This window comes from Pomacea canaliculata, linkage group LG8 (assembly GCF_003073045.1).
Source record: "Pomacea canaliculata isolate SZHN2017 linkage group LG8, ASM307304v1, whole genome shotgun sequence".
Lineage (NCBI taxonomy): Eukaryota > Metazoa > Mollusca > Gastropoda > Architaenioglossa > Ampullariidae > Pomacea > Pomacea canaliculata.
Window position 1 is genome coordinate 22,166,401 of NC_037597.1, and position 24,555 is coordinate 22,190,955.

A 24,555-nucleotide genomic window follows, 5' to 3' on the forward strand; every position below is an offset into this window, starting at 1 on the left:
CTGGGTAAGGTAAGCAAGGGTGTGTGTACGAGGATTTCGAAGGCTTCGAGTTGAATGAGTTACCGGCGGCTGAGCTGGAGTGTGTCACGTGAACGCTGGCGGTTAGAATGCACCCGGCCTGTGCAGCTGCAACGTCACGATGTTGATCGCCCAACCTTGACCTATAAACTGATACGAGTTGCATTGTCGGTGTGTGTGTGTGAAGGTGTCTACGTAATGTGCAGTGCTCACCTGCACGGGTAAGAATGATTCCTTTGCGGTAGCTGTGAGGTGGGGAGGAAGAGGGTGGTAAGACACGTCATTCGGGTGGATCGAAGATGAAGGTAGCTCGTAGCTCGGTGTGCTGGCAGTAGAGGTTGTGGTGCTGTTCTCACAGCTTTCTTGTTCGATGATGCCAGCAGACAATGAGGCCGGTACTTGCTTTCCTGCATCACGCACGCGCGTGCACCACACACACACACAGAGACACGTACATCACGTGCAGCGGATATGTATAGTTTATTAACTTATTTACTGTGATGTTATATGAAAGCTTTACCTTTCGGTGAGTGCAAACTCTGGAAAAATCTTTGTTGGCAGCTCTGTTTAAAAAACAAACAAAAACAAACTCCGTAACAGTCGTAAATCTTTCCTTTGTCGTCAGGTTCTCTGTATACCAGACAGCTGCTGGGTGGGTGTTTGAAGGGGGTATGGGTGGTGAGCGTTGTCGCAATGATTCACAGCCGATCGTAATTATCACTCGACTACAGAGCATAGGGAGGAAGGAAGGGGTGGCTATGGTGGATTGATGCTCGCACAAACAAAAACTGAGATGTCGTATAAGTCTGTCCATTACAGTAAATCGTTCTGACAGAAATGTGATCGACCTTTACAGCATCTCTCGCCGTCTTCATCATTGTCATCAGGCTATCTTGACCGTCTCCTGAGTTATTATAAGGCCAAGGAGCCTGCTGATGATGTGCTCGAGCGTACAGCTGCAGCTCTGACGAGGGCGTCGATAAGACCAAGACAGCTGCAAGCCTCATTGTCACACGCACTAGCCTGTCATCTCACATTGTGTCATCTTGTCTGCCAGTCACCTCGCACACGACCTGTCTGTCTGTCGTCTGACACTGTCCGACATTAAGGTTTTCATCGCTTGAAAACAATGGCACCAGGAATATTTGCCCCTCGTGCAATGGGCGTTGACATGTTTAGGTCACATACAACTTATTTTTGGTTAATTTTGTAAACTTATGTGACGACGAGCAAGACATGCAGTGTTTGTACTGCTGACATTACAGAAGCTAAAACTTCACAGCTTTCTAACACCAGACAACTAGCAACACCGTTGTCGTCGTTTTGTCGAACAAAGTGTGTCTACCCGGCCATTTTTGTGACCCAGTTACGCCTGCGGAGGAAGACGATTTGAACGAGGAAAAGAGGAAACAGTCTCGGGAGCTGTAGAACATGGCCTTGTCTGTAGATAGAAGGAAGGGTGGAGAGAACTGATCGAATAATCGTGCAGTTTCTTGATGAAGAACTGTTCACATGCAAGGAAAGTTGGAATGCAATCATTTTATGGGGTAGAGGGTCTTGGTACCTTGCTTATGTGAACACAAGACTGTGAGAAGGAGAGATATTGGGGAGGTGAGCTGTGTAACTAAGATGGTGAAGTAGAAATGCTGCTGTCAAGATGATTTAAGATAAAAACAACAGGTCCTGTAATCAGGGCTTGATGAATTGTCAAGGCGATGTGTGGTCAAAGTTCAGCACGCGCGGCGCACGGGAACACTGTTTGTCAGGTCACGTGCAGCATTTCCTTTACTTCTTGTTCCGGGGTGGTAGTGCCGTAGTGGTGGTCTTTTCCGAATTTGGGTGCAGATGGAGAATACAGTCCTTCTTCCATCCAGCAAATGATTTCAGAAAGCTGTGATCACTGTGTTCATTTTTCCCTCCAAATTGTCTTTAATGCGGTGACTGTTGTTGACTGCAAGCTTCCCCTCATTTCCTCTCTTCGCCCTACTCTCATTTTCCTTCACTCCATCACTTCCTCTTATCTCACCCACTCGCGCACACGTGCACCCACATTCACACTACAGATGACAGATTCACACATGCACTACACCCACATGTATGCACAACACATTATACACGTTTGCATACTCACATTCACACTCAGTAAAACAACAAATACAAACATACACCACACACATACATTATACATATTTACACACTTCACCCACATTTACACAAATACACTACACACATTCATTATACATATTTACACACTAGACCCACATTTGCACAAATACACTACACACACATGTGACATGTACTCACATTTACACACCACGCCTACATTAATGTAAACTTACACATACATATTCACACACACACGTCCCACATTTTATAGGCGCACTGCACCCATATTATATTAATTATCTACTCATTATACACTCCCCACACACACACAGCGGGTTACTATGGTGGGCGAGGTTATGCACCCAGGGGAGATAAGGCTGTGACAGGGGGAAAGCCCGGGGTGAGACGTGCCGCGGTGACCTCGCCACGCAGCAGCTGCATGGGTCCGCGTGCGCCGCGAGCGTCGCGCTGCCTCGCGTTACAGCATTTCTGGAAAACGCTGCACGACACGCAGTCGCTCACCTCAACGGCTCTCGGGCTTCCCAGGCAAGCAAGCTACCTAGTCATCTGACAGCCTAGTCTCGCAATTTCTGAGAGAGAGTGAGTGCGGTGTGTGTGTGACAGCACGCCGTGTGAGTGTGAGTGAGAAAGAAAGAATGAGTGTGTGAGTGAGAGAAAGACTGAGTGAGAGAGAATTTAGTGTCGTATGCGAGATGAGCTGCACTTAACCCCATAATAACACATAATGACTGCAATGTTGAGTGATATGATTTATTTCAGTAGTATTCCTATTAAACTCAATTCCTGAGAATCACGTGAACATCTGCACGTGGAGTTACGTCAGCTGGGAAGTACCGGATGCAGGTGGCGCTACATGCGGTGTTGACTAATTCCTGTTTGCCGTCTGCTTGTGTTAGTGAGTGAAAGACAGAGAGAGGAAGAGGAAGAGAAAAAAAAATGTGCATGTGTGTGGCTGTGTGTTTTATGGCTTATTACATATACATGAGTATATACACATATGTATGTCGGGTACAGCGCGTGTAACCTCTGCAGTGATAAAATCAGAAGCGGTTGGTTCAGATCTTGTCTTTCGTACTTTTTACTACACGTGACATGTTCACACAAGACTGAGGGTAGGCGAGTTCACCCTGGGAAGTCCGTTTCTTTTTCCCTTTTTGACTCTCCTGGAACATAACTGTCCCCTGTCGAAAACTACCCGTCACTAGTCGAACAACCTTTCTTGTCTCACCAGACACCTGGCTAACAACTTTCTGTTTGAACTTGTGAGTGTGAAAACACGCAGTCATGCTCAGAGTTCACCAACAGCCAATCAATCAATCAGTTGGCGGAAACACTTCTTTGTCTGTTCGATGTTTTCTCAGACTATATGTAAACTTTTGGACTCCCACAAGTGTCTGATTCATGTTGTTTTTTAAATTCAAACCGCGGCCAGCAAACACAAAGACCAGGAAGACATCTCGCCCACCACCGGACAACCCACGCCGCCATTAACCTCGCCAGAAACCTCGCCACAACATCAAAAGACGATCCGTTAACGTTCAGACTTCGTGTGGGCGGCCTGACTCGATCAGCCTTCCTGTCTCTCACCTGGGCCAGTTCGATTCATTGGCTGAGCAGGTGGCGTGAGACAAAAAAAAAAAAAAGTCGTCCGCATGTCACGTGACAAGCTGATCTTGTTCTTGTCGGGTTTGGAGCTGCTGACACGGGAAAGAATCCGGTCAGCGCCGGGAGACTTCATGACATTCCTGCGGCGGTCTCTCTCTCTCTTTGTTCTATTGAATCGCCGATTAATATAATTTCTCTTGCACATTCATGACATAATAATGGCGATGATACAGCGACGCACAATTTAATTTCGAGAAGCAAACTTTCATCGACTTTATCAGAAATCCCGCTTAAACCTGATTCGAACACTAGAAGCAGTGTCGAAAATAGTCTTCTGCAGTGTCACGCGTAACATTCAGCTCATATGCAAGTCATAAGAGCTGAGTAATAAGAGGTTAAAGGTCACAGGCATCCACGCCAGGCTTGAGGCGTACGTGAGTGTCTGAGGCGAGATGTGATGCGAGGTCGAGTGTAGAAGACCTTACACTCGAGTGTAAACAACTCTAAGGTCACTATTCTCGAAAGCTTTATCCCAGATCCTCGACTGAAAAATCCTCGTTTGCCGGTCTCTCGTCGAGCTCAGGGGCGGGTCGACCTTCACACTCCACGAGTTCATCGGTCACGTCCATCACCCACTCGCTTCCGCAGTGACGTGGCTCAGAAATCGGAAATTTCCCTAGAGGCCTTTCTGTCTTCCTCTTTTCTTTGTAGCAGAAGCAGCAGAAGAAAGAAGCAGGTTTTCTTGGGTTTGCAGCAGAAGTGAAAGCGATGGGGGGAGGAACAAGATAATCAAGGAATGGTTGATGACGTGTCTCGAACCCTGACGAGGTGCTGTCGTGAATAGCGGTCGTGGCTGTTCCATACCTGTTGGATTTACACTTTAAGCATCATTCATAACGGACATAAGTACTTGATTTTCTGAGGGTGTCAGTGTGTGTGTGTGGAATGGAGTTTTATGCCCAACCAGCAGCTAAGACAATAATATCATGGCGACACAGCCAGCCCTGTAAAAGACCAGCGTGCCCGAGACGAGATCCGAACCTAAGCGACAGCTTCGGAAGAAAACCTCCAACCCACAAAAAAGCTAGAGTGTATAGGGACACAAAAACTTTTATCTGTTTTTTTTTTTTCGTTCCACCTACACATGTAAATCTGCTTTACTTTTCCTTTTTTTTTCTATTTGCCTTGTCATACTTCACTCGATCACAAACACTCCAAGAGGATAAGAACTCTGTCGTCGTAAATCGAGAAACCGAGGCCACCGAGAGTCTTGCTATTTCGAATCATGTTCGTTCACCGCCAGAGTAAACACTTGTGTGTTCTGGGGTATATTAAGATCCCCTCGAGAAGAGGGCACGGAGGGTCATTGAGTAACTGCACTCCTGCAGACATCCTTGAACTGTTCTGCTGACGAAACGAGCTGCGTGCATCATGAGGGTCACGAAGGTCACCATCGTACACGACCTTGATAGTAATGTTTTCTTTTAAAGAGAAATATGATATTTCGTAACTTTCCAAGCACCAACGACTCCATCATTTTTTGATGACGTCACAGATACTGGTCACATCGTCTGCCCTCGTGTAGCATTTCTCGTGTAAGAGTAGTTTTAATCGCGTGTCATCCAGACTACAAAGATCGGGTCAAATCTTGCCTTCAGTTCACGGCATTTCCTTCAAGAGGTTAGGGCTTGATGAATTGATGAAATGTCTTACCAGTTCATCGTGCTAAGCTGCTGAATCAGCGTTAAACACAACCACGCCAACGAAGGGCGAAGGAGAATTTTGATTGGCCGTCAGATTTCAAACACAATGACGTGTTCAGTGACGTGTCACTGTCTAGAGTCCAAATCATCACAAGAGTTCCTCTTACAAATTCATGCGAAATCGGAAGTATAAACCGGATGAGAACCTTGCCAAGAGTTTCTGGACTAAAATGATGACGAGGTCTGATACACTCGCACTACTTCCGGTTGCAAATCCTCAGTCGATGGCGCATAATGCATCTTGGTCTTCCACCATCAGCAATCACATCAGTGAGAGACAACAGTCTCATCAGAGACTTTGTTTTCTTCCAAAAGGTTATCATCAACACAGATACAGGTACACGTCTCAAAGACCACACCCCCCAAAAAAAATGAAGCAAACAAAAAACACAAATGCAAACAAATGTTTTATTTATAACTTAGAACGGTAAACTACACCATTATGTTTTTAAAAAAATTCTTGTAGTAATAAAGTTAAACTGGAGATCGGGTCATCACAGTGCACGGGACACGATCACCTCCGTCGGTGGCTTTGAAGGTAAGTAATGCACAGGTGATACTCCAAACGGGACATAAATAAGGTGTAGTGTGACTGATTGCCTGTTGTGGTCGTCAGTCGTTAAAGTGTTTACCCTTTACCACACAGCTGATGCAAACTCCACTCAGCAAGGCTCGGGAATTCCGGGGACACCTACGTGCCGTGTGGCAAGCCCCTGACCGAGCTTTTAGCCCAGTTGTTAGTCATGGCAGGTGACTGCTGATTATAAATACTTTCCTGTGTGGGACGTGGCTATGGTGATGGTGTTGTAGTGTCAACATTTGGATTATTTTATTTTTAATATTGTTTATTTTGATGTTTTCTGCCCCCTTCCCATCTCTTTATTCCTGGGATACTTTTACCAAACCACAGCTTTTACAGATGAAGTGTTTCTAGCAGCATCTTAAAATATCACAACATCAATTTTAATTTTGTTTTTGAAGGTAGAAAGTCTTTCACCTGACTAGAGAATTAAAAATTTAGCTGAATTTCTCTATTTCTAGAATAGAATCACGGAGTCGGAAATTTGAGGGAAAGACCAAATAGAATAGACGATGTTTGAGGATGGACAGACCGTGTAGTACATTCATCCTCTTGAAGTCAGTGAAGGCAAAACATGTTAAAAATAGTTCGCAGAAAGCGGAAACACAACAGTGTGTTGTGAACTGGATCACAGACATGAGATGGCGACCTAAATATAAACTGCAGGACAACAACAGCTGTGTCTGTAATTACACACAGAGACAAACAACACACTCACACACACACCAACATCAATAACACCGAGCTTCAACATCCCATACTAAGCAATCCTCTTTAATGTTGTTGTTATCCAATTTTGGAACTCATAAAACAAACACAACATCTGTGGAAAAACCGTTTCAAGTCCTGCACCTTGGTGTACCCACCCTAACTGTGGGACGGGTAGTTGTGTATGTGTAGTTGTCTTGAGTGCCTCTCACACCCCATTTTCTTCAACATTTGGTACACCTGTTACTGAGGATATGTCTTCTTTATTTTCCTGCTTATTTATTATTCGCTATTTTTATGTTCACACCATAATATCCTCCGTATTTTTAGCAATTCTTTTGTTGCTTTATCTTTTTTTCCGCTTGACAAGCGATACCTGTGTTTTCACAGTACAAAGACACCCGACCTCTGTACAGGTACTGGCAGCATGGCTTATCAGCACACCTGTTGCTGCACTGCTGCCTTTGTTCTTTCTTTGTTTCTCCTGCACCTTTCTGTCTCTCTCTGTGCCATACTACACCGCCATCAAGTGTGTCATACATTTTATTGTTTCCTGTCCTGGCAAGAAACGACCCGCCCGAGTTTACAGAATCACTCCTCTCTCTCTCGCTCTTGTGTGGTTTATCGTGTCAAATGTTCCGGACCCACCTGTGACCTTGACCCGAGGTAGCCCCCGGGTGTCAGGGTGGAATGTAGAGCCCTCGAGCTTTGCCGTGTTACGCGATCTCATTGGACGGTTGCCGCCTTTGTCCGACGTGTAGTAGATATTTACCGTACACTCTGCAATAAACAAGTCTTCTGTTAGTATTTTTTTTCCTCTCTTGATCTCTGTTATTTTTGTGTAGATTCGTCGGCTAATTGTCGAATCGAACATTTTTAATACTTAGGCCATCGACCCCTAACAGGAGGTCTACATCAAAATATTGTTGTAACTGTGACTTACTACATATCGATATGATTTTTATTTTTATTTTATGATATTGATAATTTTATCTGTATTTTGATAGTTTCATTTTGTTATTTATCGATTTCATTTTTATCAAAGAAAAATAACTGACTTCCGAGAAGCAAAATACTTTGTAATTAAATATTTACATGGCATTGTAATATTCGGAAGACCAACTGTTAATACAGTAAATGCTTTTAAATAAATCTTTCTGCATTTCATCTTTTCTTTTTTTCAACTGCTACTTTTGTTTGTTTATATTGTTTTGTTTGGTGTATGTGTTAATAAAGTCAGTATGACGTGTGCAGAAGACTATTCTTGCCAAGACAGACAGACAGACAGACAGACAGACAGACAGACAGACAGACAGACAGACAGACAGACAGACAGACAGACAGACAGACAGACAGACAGACAGACAGACTATAAGTTACATCAGAAATAAAAAGCACTCAGATAAATTAATGCTTGTAAATAATGTTATGAAACTTAGAGCACTAGGTACTGTTTGTATCAAGCTCCCTTCTGAAATTTATTTTCACTTGACAGTCAAGCTTACAATTGAGTTACTGAAGACCCACTGTGTCTACCAGGGTTAAAAATAATCAAAAATACATATTTCCAACAAATACAAAATAAAAAGATCAGTGTGAACATTCATTGACAACCCATAGCCTGTCGTTTGCTAGCGTTTATGAAGAAGAAAAAAAACAAGACACAAGAAACAGTTCAGAGATAACAGGCACACAGGGGAAAACATAATGATGGAGGTCACATTGCTGGTCTGCGATTTACTTGACAACACAAAAGTTCTTCTTCGCTTGTATGTAATTATCTCCCCTGAATCAAGGCCGCTAGGGTCGCTGTGCGCAGTGTCATCGCTGTTGACATGGAGACCGCGTTATGTCCTGTCTTGTGGTATTCAGTGTCTGTGATGGAGGTCTGGGGATGGAAACGACCACCGGCTCCCCGCCGCGCGGACAGTTTAGCGACATCCCGTAGGAAGGGGAATTGATTCAACAGAAAAATTACCACGTGACCAGTAATCAAAGTCAACGTGCTAGCAGAAAACAAGATGCTATTGTGATTAATGAGTAGAATTCATAGAATGCACAGCTAGAGACCGGAACACGACAATTCGTTCATTTTCTCCGTCATATTTTCCATTTCCTGTCCTTCCTTTCCTGTCTTCATCTCCACAGTAGGCGGGGAAAGTCCCGGACATGCATGTACACGAGTTGTCTCCCCGATTCCCCATCACCTCCATGTAGGCGACACAAATGTCCCGGATGCTGTGGGTGCTGCATTGCACGATGTACGGTAAAGCAGGTTGCAAGGCAAACCTGCAAGGTATCAATTGGGGAGGAGGGGAACGAGGGTTTGGGAGAGGTGGTGGTGGTGGTGGGGTGCGGTAGGAGGGCCGAAGGAAGGGGAATGGTGTCAGTGTTCACGTGCGAGGTGCGTGGGCGCTTGCACGGCCCTCGTGCTGATGTGTAGCCTCCGTGTTGTTGACCTTGAGTGCAGCGAGTTTCTACGTCGCCACCAGCTGATGGCTGCCGGGCCCGTAACTCAACCACCCGCCGCCATCACGTGGCTGACGTCAGCTGTGACCAGCGTCAGCGCCTTGCAGCAAATGTCACGCGCGTCCCTCACAGACTATAGACATCTATACCTACATACTCGGTCAGTCCTCGTCATCATCAGTGCTAATTTCAAGTCTCCCTAAAAATCATTTTATTTTGGGTCAATTAACCTCATTTTCCGTTATCGAGGATCAGTTCAGATTAAGGGATTAAACGGATGTAGACGAGAAAAAAATGTGATTGAACAATTGATTGATTGAAACGAAGAAAAAACACTTGCCTGTGGGGCAGTTAGTCACCTCCATCTGTCTTCATGAACCTGCGGGCTGACAACAGATTGTCTTTAAAGGCAGAAAATAGGTCGACAGGAGGCTGTGCTATAAAAAAACACAATTAAACTACTGTAAACACAAACAATTATTAACACGTTCACAAGTAAACACATAGTGCAGATTGAAGTTTTCACAAGTAAACATAACAGCACAGACTTACACTATGTATGTATATGAAGGGCAGGTGGCAGCAGATGTAGGTTATCTGTTTTTTTAAAGGAAGGAAAGACAAAGGAAGGAACACTTGAAGTGCAGTGAGTGGCCGACAGGGGGACCTGCAGGGAGGGGCGAGGCACCATGCTGGCAGCAAACTCGCGGTTGCAGTCGTACAGTACTGTAACGGGTACCCAGCATCCTTGTACCCGGTGTGCACAGTCACGATACTGACGTCAGCAGCATTCACACCACAGCTGCAGTGTAGGTAACGGCGAGCGCATGCAGCGCGCGTGCACGCTCACACACACACAATACACACTAGCAGACAGAGGAAAGACTGGGCATGGAGTCAGTGAAGGTACACTGGTGTACACCATCGTATGCACGTGCACATACTTGCAGCTGGTGCATGCGGCTCTGTGTGGCGCCTCTGTCCTGTTTTTATTTTTTTTTCAGTGCTGCATACACTGGGCCGGTCGGCGAGGTATTAAAAACGCCCCAGCATGGCTTCCAAAGGATGCAACCTGTGTGAGTCGATTCTCCCTTCCACTCTATCGCGAATTTTGTCTGTACTCACACGAATAAAGGGAAGGAGGGTATGGGGCAAGGAGAGAGAGAGATCATGTATATGAATGGCAAGGAAACGGCTGTCAGAAGTGATGGAGAGAAGGTGTGTAGAGGGCGATGAGGGTCTATCATGCGAGTCTAGAATCAGACGGGTTTTTTTTTTTTAACAGCAAGAGCTGAGCTCATTTCACTGTAAACATCTGACAAGTACTGAAGATGGAGTGTTGTTATTGTTATTGACTCATTGATGCCGACATTAATAGTCACGTGGGCAGTATTACAACAATAATGAACGTGTGATTTATATGGCGCATACCACACTCGTGAAGGAGCATGCTCTCAGCGCATGACAAGTAAAAAAATATGGAAAGAATACAAACAACAGAAGGAGAAACAACTATGAAAACAAGTAATAAAGACAAACATAGAAGACACAAAAATGAATTAGGGAACAAACAATAAGAATGGCTAATGTCAGAATGTCAGAAAGACGAGCAGGTGGACTAGTCAAGTGACTATAATCACAGCTATTAAAAACTATGTTGATTGGAGTAAGGAATAAAAACATACAAATCGTCAAATATTAATTTAGATTACCCATACACCAAAAGAACAATTTTCCGCAAACTATTTTCCAAAAAAAAAAAATATAATAATAATAATATTAAAAAGAAAGAAAGAAAGTAACGGAATCAATTTAGTTTCATCGCTTGAACCTTCTCCTCAAACCCTGTAATGAAACATCCTCCACGGTACAAAACTAACGATACCGTAACTGCACTCACCCAAAATAACCTCCAGGTGTAAACACACCTGTCACCTGTCATACAAGGCTGCTATACCTGAGTGACCACTGACCAGGTACACCATCACACTGGGGGTAAGAAGCGCATCTTTCATTCACCACCCGTATCAATTACACATCCCAGTTCTTCTCTGCTCCCCCATCCACCCCGAACATTATGTCTTGTCTCTTATTTCACCATTCGCTTCAAATCCTGTCTTGATGATCGTTTAGATTGTTTATAAGTGGTTCAGGAAGTTTGGCCAAAAGGAAACTCCACTTCCTGCTGTATGAGGCTCATTTTCACAACTATTTTGCTGATGTAAACAGTATTGAGTTTCAGGCTTTTCGGGTAAAAAAAAATGTACAAAACAGGCCACAAAAAAAGGTCTTGCCATGAACTGCAAAACATTTCCTCTTTCGGGCAAAGTTCGTAGCCAAACAGGCGGCAGTGGTTGACCGCTCCACGGATCCAGTTGGTTACAGACTTTGGGTCCCCCACTCTCACTGTCCCTCCCCACCCACTGATACCCTCTCCATCAAGATATACCCTCTCCATCAAGAGCTACCCTCTCTATCAAGAGATAAGAGGTCTGTCCAAGTGGTTTATGTTTGCACAACTGCCTTTCAGTAAATGTGCGACTGTCGCAATTAATTTACGAGCTGTTTGTTCCATAAGGATTTATCGGCTTTTTCGACTACATTGTCGATTTATTTATTCAGTGGTCGGCCGAAAAAAAAAAATCTGGTTCTGGCTTTTCAGTGGACAGATTGTCAAAGTTCCAAAACAAACGAGACTAAAGAGCTTAGTTTTATTATCTCTTTTTGCACTGGTCGGGGCTGTTGTATTGCCGGTTGTTTTTCTGCTCCAAGCTGTTGCCCAAGGCAAATGTGGTTCCCTCAGACACCTGCAACATATTCTCCTGTTGCTGCACGAGATGTACACAGGTTTCTGTTGTTAGACAATACCAACACCTACTACTTTGTTTTGTGACCATCCCGGACTGTGTGGCACGAGCGCGCGCGCACGCACACTAACACACACGTGGCGGGCATCATACTCACAAGAGTATTACTCACACACACAATTGTCACAGTCCTCATTTTTATAACCGAGAATGTTCTTAAATCCCTATGAAAAAAAATTCTGAGAAGATGCTGCAAATTGTCATTGTCTCTGTGTAGCAGCACAAGGGTTAACTTTACATTCACCTTACAGCCACCAGGCCAAAGGACCTTTACCTTCACCGGGTGAAACTCGTTTAATTCCAACAGGGCCACACTTCGCAAAATTTAAGGAGGAAAAGAGCTCGTAAAATGGAAAGCACAACGCATGCGCAGCAATAAAAATGGAAAATAAGTTTGCTTGCACCCAGCATCAAGAACGGAGTTGGAATATATTTCTCTATTTTATTTATTTTTTCGATTAGACAGCTGAACTCTCTGGAAAGTATATTATAATTAATTAATTTTGACTGTTGCCACCAAATTGATACAAAAAGGATTTTAGCAAAGTTGTAATATGGGTCTTAGACTTTCACTTTGGAATTTTTTCTAGTCTTGACACATTTTACAAACACTCGCAAGGAGGTGAGGGAGTGAGAAGAGTGAAGCATAAATAAACATGTTGTGTCCAGTGTCTGAGACCTGTGCGAGTCTTTATCAGAGTGAGAGTAAGGTGTGAGATACATGTACATATGTATTTATAAAATTATAATAACCACACACACATGAGAAAGCGATGCTCCACAAATTCGAAATGTCAAGGGAAGCAATCCAAATTTCTGAATCGAAGACAGCAGCAGTTGTCTTCGCACAAACAGATTTGTGTCCCAGGCGCTGATCATCAGCAATGCTGTTGGCGAGACAGTTTGTTTCGGTCGAGAGTAGGCAGGGGTGGGAGGGGGGAGGGATGGGGCTGAGGAGGAGGAGGAGGAGGAGGGTGCTGCGCTTTCTTTAACAAATTTAAGCTGTGTCTTTTAGGTATGATACCAGCCACATTTTTTAAATAAACTTTATAGGCACCGACAGAAATAATTATTCTTGTACGAAAAACATCGATTCCTTGAAGAATACACACACAACTAACAGTCAACACTCTCATCCACACATTTATTTTTACAAAAACTGCTCTTTCTCTCTCACTTTCTCAGCAGACGACATTTATTGTCATTTAACAACTCTTTCTTTCCCGTGCACTTAAAAACCGGGCTAGTGATAAGGTTCGTGACAAAGACGACGAGAGGAGAACAAAGAGTTTTTGTTTTCTTCTTGCAGTTTGAATCCGCGGCGTTCATCTTTGTCACACAAGCTGAGTTGCCTCTGTCAGATGCCAGAAGTAGGTTTGGCACTGCCAGCGACATGGTCTGCTGGGTCGGTAAGCCTCTTGCATGCGAACTGCACTCTGCTCTGACCATTTTGAACCAAACCAATTCAAGAAAGACACATTACCTGTTGATATGGTATGCAGTTGCATTCGTCTTTCATGTATTCAGCTTTCCTCCAAAGGACGTTATAGCAAAAGGAGCACGTGAGCAGTGAACGGAAACGAAAAGTGACTGAAGGACTATTCTACCTTTTACTCTGTTCACATGTGTAGAAATGCTGATGCCGTGTATAACTGGTCACAGAGATAGATATTTGGGTCTGAGCGTTCAGATCACTAGTTTATTTCCCCTTTTTCTCTGACCATTTCCCCACCAGGCGCCCAGCCCACAACGCTGCCATGTCCACAAAATAAATAGTTTCTTCCCCAATAAGATTTATAGCGAGGGGCGAAAACTGTGAAATTATTTTACTGGTGTCGACACAGAAAACTGCTTGTTGATTATACGGTGGTGTCTTAGCAGTCGAACTTCTCCGACCAATATTTTCGAGAAAATTGTGTTTGGGCGCTCGACTACTTCTCGACACTCGACGATCGTGGTAAACCTTGTGTGGGACTCATCCCCTACCCATGATGATTCTGGGTGAAACAAAGGGGAAAATTTTACGAGCTAATTTCAAGCAGTAAAAACCTGTCCTGGGGCTGTATGATCTCGTGGGTTTTTCCTTACATGTAGATAGATATTTATATATCGTACGCTCATCATCACACCAACAAACTTTCTAGTGCTGAATGCTACACGAACCCTGAGCACAATAAACTTTTTGTTTTGCGACCGTTGTTAGCATTATTATTCTGTGTTTATTTTTTGTCAAGCGCTATGAGCTAGCCTTTGATGGTGGGATAAAAAGTTATTGTTATTATTAAAATAACCGGAGGCAAGCCCATCATATGTTTTAAAAATTCCATACTATAAAGGACTGAGGTGGTTAGCTATTGGTGCGTGTCGGAATTTACATTATATTTATGGTAGTAGGGTCGATTTAACACTGTACTTTTCTTTTATTAACATACCATTTTCATTGCAAATTTTCCAAACTGGGGTAAAGCTGCTGTGAGAGAGAAAGAGAGAGGTGAGAGAGCGGTTGAGCGCTGTGTTCACTTCAAATCTCTCGAAAATTCTCTTCTTTCATGCATATATATAATGAAACAAGCCTTCACACTAACTCACAGATGTCTAACAGGCACAAATCTTCAACTATCATACAATTGTATTTTATAATCACACACAAATTCACAACACTGTATAGTCCAGCATTTTCTATGTCTGCTTCCAGTAAAAACACAAATAATGTCATGTAGAACCCTTTATGTAACTCGAGTACAAAAAAAAAAACAACCCACCTTTCTTATCAATAACAATCAGTAACAATATTTGCACAATACAGTCTGTTTTGTTTTTTTTTTTTGTTATTTTTTTGTCACAGTACAAGTAAATAAGTAGACGCTTCAAAGCTATTATCTCCCTTTGTCCAGTCAACTTGTTTCCTGTTTCGTGCTGTCGTCTACGAGGCTAATATTTCTGTTTCATAATATCAACAAGTAAACAACGCGGCAGGCTCTTTTTCTCTTCATGTGTATGCTCGGCACAGCGATTTCCTCATCAGTGACAGAACAGCCATGGGAACAACAAAATTTCACGTAAACAAGAAACAAAACAAATATTTTTGGAAAGTTCAAGTGAAAGTGGGGAACCCTGTCTCCACGACAAAAGGTCGCAAACAGTGCTTCACCCAGGTCCACAAACCATCTTTCAAGCCTGAGTGTTTCTTCTGGTTAGTCAGTTTAGTGATGATGACACTTTCAAAACACACAGCATGTAATATTAGTCTTTCCACAAAAGGTTTTCAAAACACACCATTAACACATGTCCGACCCTGCACACGAAATGTTAGATGTACCTAACAGCGACGGGTATTTTGGGTGTAGACCTGAATTTGGGTACCTACATATATTCTGGTTATCTCACTGCTGTATACATGCCTGCCAGCAATGGGAAAGATTTGACTCACTCACCTTATATTTTGGTAGAAGCCTTAATGTTTGCTGAACCGAGTAGAATGATTCTGATATAATGGGTAGTAATGGTATGATTTTGATTGATTGTTGACCTGAGGATCTCGACATAAAAAGCAATAAAAAATTACTGATAAGCTCTGCTTGATGTCAGCTGACCAGTTGTCTTTGAGCAAGGGGAGAGGTGGGGAGAGTCGGTGCCGAGAGTTCAGAATGCTGAGAGCAGTTATCATCTCCATACCAGCCACCAACAACCTCTTCCACAAACTATTCTTCATTTTTTCTTTGCTGCAGTAAACACTAACCAACAAGGGGCAACATAACCACATTTGTACAGTTCTCGATGTGCATACAAGCTTCAAAGTCTTGAATTGTCACGCACGCACACACACGTCTGTTAAAGAAATGAAGAATCGTGATTAAAAATAGTTTGTGTTGATAACAAGCCACCTAGCCGAGTAAACAAACTAAAAAATGTTTTAAGATGGCTCAAGAGTTCAAAAGTCATTCAGTATTCGGCCTTACTTGGAAGCCACCCCATCATCTCATACTATCGCACTTTCTCGCTTTTTTCCCCGAGACAGTCCGTACACCGGGTCCACAACCGATCGTGGCTGTTCACTAAGGCACTCTTTAAAACATTGCATTTAAGTCGAGTGCTTCTCAGTCTCCATAAAATTGTTTTTTGTCACTCGGGTTTCAACAAATATTTGTACTTTTGCCAGCAGATGGTTTGTCACAGCCTTCTAGGCCCCCAGAACCTGTGGACAAAGTCCTGCCATCAACACCAGCCTTGCTGTCAACTGTCAGACCTCGGGAACTTCTCATTCCCAACATCAACAACAACTCCTTCTGTAAACAACTCAATCGTCTTCTGCGAGTAGTCTTGCTAAATAAACTGCACCAGACAAGGTTGATGCCGGCGCGTGCCGAGTCCTCACGTGACCTAAAGACATGGTTGGTGGTCAAGGGGAGGTCAGTGTGGCGAGGTCTTGCGCAGCTTGGGGCAGACCATCCCGTGCACCTGGATGATGTCCTCCAGCGTTTCGCACTCATCCTGCAGTCTCCTCACCTCCTCCTTCAGCCGGTCCTGCTTCTCCTCCAGCCTGGACACATCCTGCCAGGAACGAGAGAATGGGTCAAATAATTATTTAAAATTATCGACAGAGGAATGTAAAGACGGTTTACAGTGACCTGACCTATGGCCAGGACAAAGAATACACTCTATAAAGGTCTTGGTTTCTAGAACTTTAACAGCCAATCCATTCGTTTCAAAGCATTACAATACTTTTCTTTCAGGAAGTTTTACAACGTGGAGTAGCAAAACATATCTTGGAAAGAAATAAAAATGTCTCAGTCATACCTTGTGCACACCACGCCCACGAGTCTCCACAAGCCACACAGACCAACAACTACAGCCACACTCACAACTCATTGACAGGACCAAGGTAGATGTCATATAAAGGGAACTGCAGGAGGAACCAAAATATCAAGACTATTAAATGTCAGTTTATCGGGATCACAAACAGCAAACAAGAGATGTCGAGGGTTAGGATGTTGGACATGCGAGGTCTAGTGTTCAATCGTCTTTGGAAGTTTAAAAAAATGTTGTTAGGGAGGACGGCGAGCTTATGACGATGAAGATGGTAAAAAGTGATGTTAGTTATGATTGTTTGATGACTATAACTACCATTCTGGTTACTAAGAATGACTACATACGGGTATCAAACAGTTAAACACAAAGACAATACACAAAACCAGAAAGCAACTCCTACCTTTTGCAGGGCCTCTGCTCTGTCCCGCTTCTTGGTGCGACACTTCTGGGCGGCCAGCGGTTCTTCTCTCGCTTCTCGAGGATGAGTTTCTGCTGGTCACCGGCATCGTCATCATCATCATCAACAGCATCCTCATCGTCCAGCTGAGCGAGAAACAGTTACAGTTGGTGAGACTCGCACAACATTGAAAAACGAGTCATCTACAGTCGATGTCACACACAGGAAGACAGCAAAGACTTACAGGAGTAAAAGAACTTGGAGGAATTTTCTGGGTGATGGTTCTATCTTTGAATACCCGTGAAAGGTTTTCGTTCTGTAGGGAATACTAGCCGTTGTGGACTGGGGTTGCGGTAGGATTCCGTTAACACACTGATACCACCCACAGCTGTCCTGTCTATACCGACTATGCTATGCTAACATACCTACAGCTAGCTAAGGTACTGTAACCAGGCAACATACCGACTGAGCTAGAGAGGACGCTGATGATGACAGCAGCGACAGCCTCGACATGTCGCCGTCGTTGAGCCTGCCCACGATGTCAACCGTCTCGACGTTGATGTTGACGTCCCGGCGACTTCTTGACCCCCGTCTAGTGACCCCAACGGCTCAAAGGTCGCAGCACTTAAATCAAAATTCCAGAGCGAGCTGGGAAAATGTCCGGCGCCCATCACCTCCGTGTCGTCCAGTAACACACGTGGTGTCTCCTCCTCGAGCCCCGAGGGCGCTAACGTCAAAGCAGACACGGAAGCTTCTTCAGCCTCGGACATGGCAGGAACCAGAAGAGAAAAATCCATGGAGATATTTTCCCCCGAGGCAAAGTTTTGGACGGAGTCGAACGTGGCATTGTCGGACGCCAGGAGCGTGTGCAGGCCACCGTGACTGCTGCAGTCGTAGCGCGCGGCGGGCTGGCCGGGAGGGAAATGCTGACCACTACTCACGCTGGACGAGGATGGAACCGATGCTTGATCCCCCGAGGACACAAACTCTCCCGATGATGTCAGCTCGATGACGCTCTCCACCCAAGACTCCACCCCGTCTTGAACGTCGCCATCAACGTACAGGCCTTGGTTCAAGTCCAGAGATTCGACATCCAAGGGGTCGCAGAGGTCAAGGCCGAGGCGTGGGGCGTAGTGAGAGGAACTCTCGGGTACCTGCTGCTGCTGCTGCCAGCCATCGCCGTCCGACGCCATGAGGAGGGAGAGAATGTGCAAAGCCGCCGACCCTTTCATATCTGCAAGTAAGGTTCTCAAGTGTTTGAACTCTGTCGTCTGTTAAGAATCTGTCGTTAAATTCACGATGCAGGCTCGTCACAAGTCCGATAATGGCGTCTAACGGACATTTATCATGTGGATGTTTTACAAGGGGTTAAAACACATAAACATTTTTTACTATGGCTTCGTTATTTGTTTCCCTTTTAAAAACTAACGACCAGGAAGCCTTGACAAGGCCCCGCCTAAGAAGCATACACAGACATGATGGGAATGAATACATGGGATGGGCTTTACACGGGAACTACAGGCACGCGGCTTGTAGAACGGTCAAGGCCAAAGCTGGAAGTCAAAGGTCTATTGACATAATTCTGGCACGCGGCTAAGGTCAGTCACCCGTAACTGTGAGTCTTTGACAATGAAAATGAAAAAATTGCTGTCTTGGCCTTCAAAGGAATCAGAAAGTCGGCTGAGAAGGAATACTTCACTTCCGAGCTTTACATTTTTATACTAATATAGAATATATATTATATATCCTAATATACAAAAGAATATAGCATATATGTGTGACGATTCAGCATGAAGTGGGAGACACTCCTCGGTAGAATAAATACCGTAAACATTTATTTAAACAGTAACAGGCTAGTTATAGTCGTGTTAAATATTAAATTTATTATTCTAAATTTTACATTTATGAAACTTTAAATTAGCTTGATTTATAAGTATATGCAGCAAACACACACTATACATACAGCACACACATACACTAACGTACCAACCACACACACACATACAAACACATTGACATATACACCACAGACAGACACACATGGCAGTGCCGCGTGGAGGGCAAAAGGTACACTATCCTATACTGTGAAGAGGGTGTTTACAGGTTGTTTACATGCATACATGCGTGTGTATATCTATCTCATACATGTGTGTGACAGAGAGAACACACTTTTACAAGAGTAATCACCTGGTACCGTGAAAATTATGTACTGACAACACATACCAGAGCGAACCACACAACAGAGCGAACCACACAACTACACTATCATCGACAGAGAGGGCTACCCCAGTACAACTCAGTCTGCTGAGCCACTTACCTGATAGGTAAGGTGGTAATCTTGGAACATGACAACACAGTCTTAGTCCTGGAGTGTGGTCAGTGACACTTGGCCGCTCACCTGTCAATGAAGTCTCTCGTTGACAACTGTTCTCTGTCACCAGTCGACTGTCGTGTAGAGGAACGCGCTGGACGCGTGGTGTTGGTATTTATACTCGGCGGGGCAACACGCGGCTAAATTTAGAAATCGACTCATCACGTGATAAGCCGGCATACTATGACGTCACAATCTAGGTCGTGGATTCTCGTACGATGGAAGACAGAAAGTGAAAAACAGTAAAATTCTTATGGGAGATGTTGATGGTAAGTGGAAGTAAATTCAATGCAAGCGGTGTATGACATACACGAGTGTCACATCGAGGGTGTCAGTCAGTGTACACAGTGTATACAGTGGAGTGAGTCAGCCCACGTGGTCATGGCTCATGACATCACTAGGGACGCCGGCAAACAGTGCAATAAATAGTGTCAAGGTGAAGGCCAAATCGCGGTTAGCGCTTCGAAACTTCTTTCAAGAAAAGTTTCATTGATTTTGTCATCGTTTTGTTATTCAAGATGTGATATCGACCTCCCTTTGTTTGAAGTTTGAAAGAGATGAAGCAAATAGTTCCTAATATTTATGTGAGAAGAGACATTCGCACTTCAATCGACAGGTGGCAGCAGACCTGGGGTCGCGCAAACGACCTTGATCTTTACCAGGTCAGTGTTGTCGTCTGCTCGTTCAGTCGCTCGAGGAGTTGAGTGGCTCGGGAACAGTTAAAAAACTGATGGTACTTGACGCAGCTGATGACTAACACAGGAGATAGGTACATGTTCACTTTACTCAACGGCCTAACTGTTGTAAAACCACCAAATGGAAGCCACTGAATGAAAAAAAAAATGACAGCCCATACGTGGCGTGGTGTTTCGAATGGTCGACAGAGAAGCTGCAAAAAAAAAAAACCGTAAGAAGATTAATCTAAAAATTAATAATCACATCATCGCAACAGACAGCACGTGACCGCAGGACATCCAAAGACAGATTTTGAATGTTGACTTCTGGCCAGGTAAAGGTAAATCATAGTACTTATGTGTGTGTGTATAGTTACATCTGAAGAAATTATACATTCCTCTTGTACTGGATAAATTTTTATATCTTAGTTTAAACGGAAAATATTAATAATAAAGAAATACAAAGACTTTGAAAAGTAATTAGAAATGGAATGTCTTGGACTGTCAACGTGTTGCTTGCTCCACTCTGTCAGTACAATAGTTGTCAACATCCAATCATAACTAAAAAGTAAACAAGAGAGACAGAGACCAGATATGAGGAGTTGTAATCGTTTCCCAACATGAGTCATTGTGGTCACACCAACCATGTACCTATACAACCTTCACCCTGCAGATTGCCGGGTACAACACGGCCATGACGCAAACATCCGACGGTTCAACAGGAAATGTGACCGGACAGGTGAGATGAAACACCTGGTGAGGTGAGAAACATGTCGGTAGATGAGAAACAGCTAGTTAGGATGTCCTAGCTTGCTGTGCCATGCCAATCTGCGCTCAGTTTGACTGGACCTGGCTCTTACAGGTCCAACCACAGTGTTCATTCATTCATGTCTTCATTTATTTTATTTTTTTTTTGTGCTCCGTAAAAATTGCTTTGATTAGTTGATTTACAGCAAAAGAAAAAAAATCACACATCGAAAAAAGCCACAACTTGTTTAAACATGAGTAAAATAATATATATAAAGAGTTCAATATATATATATATAAACATTAACCTTGATTATTATATGCACACAGATATATTTGGAATGTAGTAATGGTCTTCCTTGATATCCTTATACCTCCGTTCCTTATTTACACAGTTGCGTCGGATTTTCATTCACTTGAACTCATGCTTGAGGTAAGGGATAGGAAGGAGATCGCAAAGACAGGAAATAAAGAAAGGCATGGGGGTAGTCACTGCTTTAACAGCCTTGTTAATCGAAAACAATCTTCAAATATGTGACAATGTTTTGCAGGTTAGGTGATCAGTCACGTGACACAGCTGCCACAGATGCTCGTTCATGTATCTTACAAAGAAGACATCACTCACTCGTTTCACTATGCCAGACTGCACCGAGCGATTGCATCTTATTCAGACTTTGGCAGAAACCTTGAACGCCCCTTTTTCTGGGGTTGGGGGAGGATTGTTCCCTCATCCGGTTCACAGTGAGCTTGTCTGTGGTCGCCCGAGCACAGACAGCACGCGCCACAGATACCTGGGGATGAGTGGCTGGTGTGCGTCAGTGTTGCGAAACTCACGTGAGGTGCGCGTGCAAGGTGTTTACATCCGCTCGTCACGCAAGGGGACAACAGTCTGCAGGTGTACTTTCTTACTAAAACGCAGGTGCGGCGGTCAAACACCTGTCAGAATCTTTTGTGTTCCGAGAAGGTATTGCGGAGGTCTCTGACCTCCCTTCACCCAGAACTTAACATGGGAGGCATGTGAGTGGAATAATAATATAAAGTAATATGTGAACTAGAAAGAAAAAGGATGGGTGGAGACGAAGGTGTGGAGAGTGGGTAAAATCGGTCCAAATGTCATCTCGCCCGGGAGTCTGTCCTCTTGCTTGAGTCATACCGGGTGTTGGGTGGGAGAAGGGATGAGTAGGGGGTGAGGCAAAATGACAACAGGCAGGGCCGCCGAAAGTCACCTCGGCCCCCTGTGCAGACGATCTTTTATTAATCATTAACTATAATTATTTATAATACCACTGGCAATATCTACGCTTCGTTTATAAACTTAAAATAGCAAATGTTAGAAAAAGTGTAGATACCTAGGATGTATAACACTGCACGAGATGAAAACAAGCTTTGTACATGTGATTTGTCAGTAAATGATGAAAAATGATACAATACAATACAAAATTTACATTCATCATCCTAATGAATGTGTGATGTCACAGTCATCACAGATGTGGGTAGCTATTGGAGGTAGCAGGAACTCTAGTAGTGGTCAAGCGTTGTTTGAAGTCTAGCTTTATTTCTTTTTTCGTGATGCCGTTTCTTTTCGTCTTTATTTATAAGAAAAAAAATACCCAACAAAAAATTACAAACAAAAGCCGGGACCCCTCCTCAGCCACAGTCCGGTGCACCACCCCTTCCATGACAACAGGAAACATATTCGTGTACCCTCCACGACTCTAAGTGTTTTGGCGGCCAGGACTCGACTAGTAGTCGATTCGACCACATCAGTTTCCATCTCACTTCTCTGCAATTCCTTCTCTCGCCATAGTAGGCTAAGCTAGATAGGATCTGGCATAGCCATAAGATAAGATTCACTTCCAAGTACAAGCTGTACAAATCCCCTGTAGCACCGATACTGTTCTGTGGATGTGACACGTGGACTCTGCTCGTTGAGACGGAAAGGAGAATCCAGGCATTCGAGAACAGGTGCCTGAGAAGGCTGCTCCTGATCTCATACAAAGAACATAGAACCAATGTTCGTAAGAAACACGCTTGCCACACTTATAGGACACCACGAACCTCTCAGGCGACGTTAGCTGATCCTCTTTGGTCATGTGACCAAGCACCACACCCTGTCGAAGACTATCCTTCAAGGCACCTTGGAGGGTAGTCGACACCGCGGTGGCCACAAGAAGAACTGGTTTACGAACACTAAAGACTGAAATGGTCGTCATGTACAGGACCTGCTGACTATCGCCCACAATAATCAAGAGTGGGGGGACCTGTCACCGTGTCCCTCCATGTGCTCCCCTTTCCCTCAACGACTGGTGCCGGTCAATGGACGACTGACTGCTTTTCCCCTCTTTACGACTTTAGATATCTCGAATTGAATTTCACTTGCCTATGTTATGTGAATTCTTAAAAATTGTACTGTGTTTATGTTTGAAAGCAAGTTCTTTAGATGAGTGAGTAGCCTGAAGAGTAGTCCGCTGCTGGTATGACTGGGTGTGAACCTCAGTTCAAAACAACCTCGACACGTCAGACTCGCGACACGTGTGCATGACCTGTGACCGTGCTGATAAATATAGACTTATGACAATCTCTTGACCTATTTCATGACCGTCCTGTACACTTTCACCCTCAGCAAGGACACAAATTTAAGTTCATTCATCAGAAAGATATTTACTTATTTATTTGTTCTCAGGTGAAAACTATTTGACAATTTGCTTTCGGGATACACAAAATGTTGGAGCATCTCTGTTTGAAACTCGTGGCTTGTTGTTTATTTAATGTAAATTTGTCACACATGCAGGTATCTATAGACTGCCTGAACAGCAGACATTGCTTACATCTGTGATATGAAAACAGACAACATGAGGCCACAGGTGACGTCAAGAGACAAGAACCGTTATCAGCAGCCGTTATGTCATCTCAAGGGAAGTAGAACACCATACTTCACATGCCACACTCGATCTTGACCTCGATCGGGAAGGCACACAGGTGTGACAGGTTTTAAATGCTTTTTTTTAATGTTGAGCTCATTAGGACAGTACATTATGTGTCATCAGTCTGCTGCACCAAACCTTCAACGCACAGCCTCAAACAATAACATTTGTGTCTCGGGTACTATAGTTTGGGTTAACAAACTTTAGTGTCAGATTCTAGTGATTCTTGGAACTTTTTTTTTCAAGATGTCTATAGCGTGAAAGTTGAAAGTTGTTAACAGCAAAGCTTTCCACAACTACATGCGAATACCCTAGTTATTTTGAACGTCCTAACGAGGAAATGGAAGACGAAATAGCTGGTCTGCCCATCCTATGCAAATCTTGTCCTCATGTATGCGAAATGTGTGCAAAGTTATGGCTGTAAAATGTCTACATATAATTTGTTCCACGTTCCAGACCACTTATCTTCCCTCATTCACTGCGCCCTCGCCATTCA

At 43.8% G+C, this 24,555-nt stretch overlaps 1 protein-coding gene and 1 long non-coding RNA gene across 5 annotated transcripts in view; one reads left to right on the forward strand and one right to left on the reverse strand.

The window, feature by feature from the left end:
* Positions 1-14,748: 14,748 nt before the first annotated feature.
* Positions 14,749-19,900, reverse strand: LOC112570484. Of its 4 annotated transcripts, XM_025248917.1 has the most exons (5): positions 19,661-19,871; positions 17,806-18,577; positions 17,347-17,489; positions 16,935-17,040; positions 14,749-16,688 (listed from the first exon to the last, which is right to left on the reverse strand). In XM_025248917.1, the coding sequence occupies exons 2-5, from the start codon at positions 17,854-17,856 to the stop codon at positions 16,548-16,550; spliced, it is 441 nt and encodes a 146-aa protein (XP_025104702.1). In that variant the 5' UTR covers positions 17,857-18,577; positions 19,661-19,871; the 3' UTR covers positions 14,749-16,547. The 4 variants fall into 4 exon arrangements, 2 of the variants coding, with proteins under 2 accessions (XP_025104702.1, XP_025104703.1); XR_003100632.1 differs by lacking the exon at positions 16,935-17,040 and having other exon boundaries at positions 19,661-19,859; XR_003100633.1 differs by lacking the exon at positions 16,935-17,040 and having other exon boundaries at positions 19,742-19,831.
* Positions 19,901-21,046: 1,146 nt separating this feature from the next.
* Positions 21,047-24,555, forward strand: part of LOC112570485 — a 40,119-nt gene continuing 36,610 nt past the window's right edge. Inside the window, exons 1-2 of the long non-coding RNA XR_003100634.1 lie at positions 21,047-21,127; positions 23,927-24,114. This is a non-coding gene — a long non-coding RNA (uncharacterized LOC112570485). The remainder of the gene's footprint in view (positions 21,128-23,926; positions 24,115-24,555) is intronic.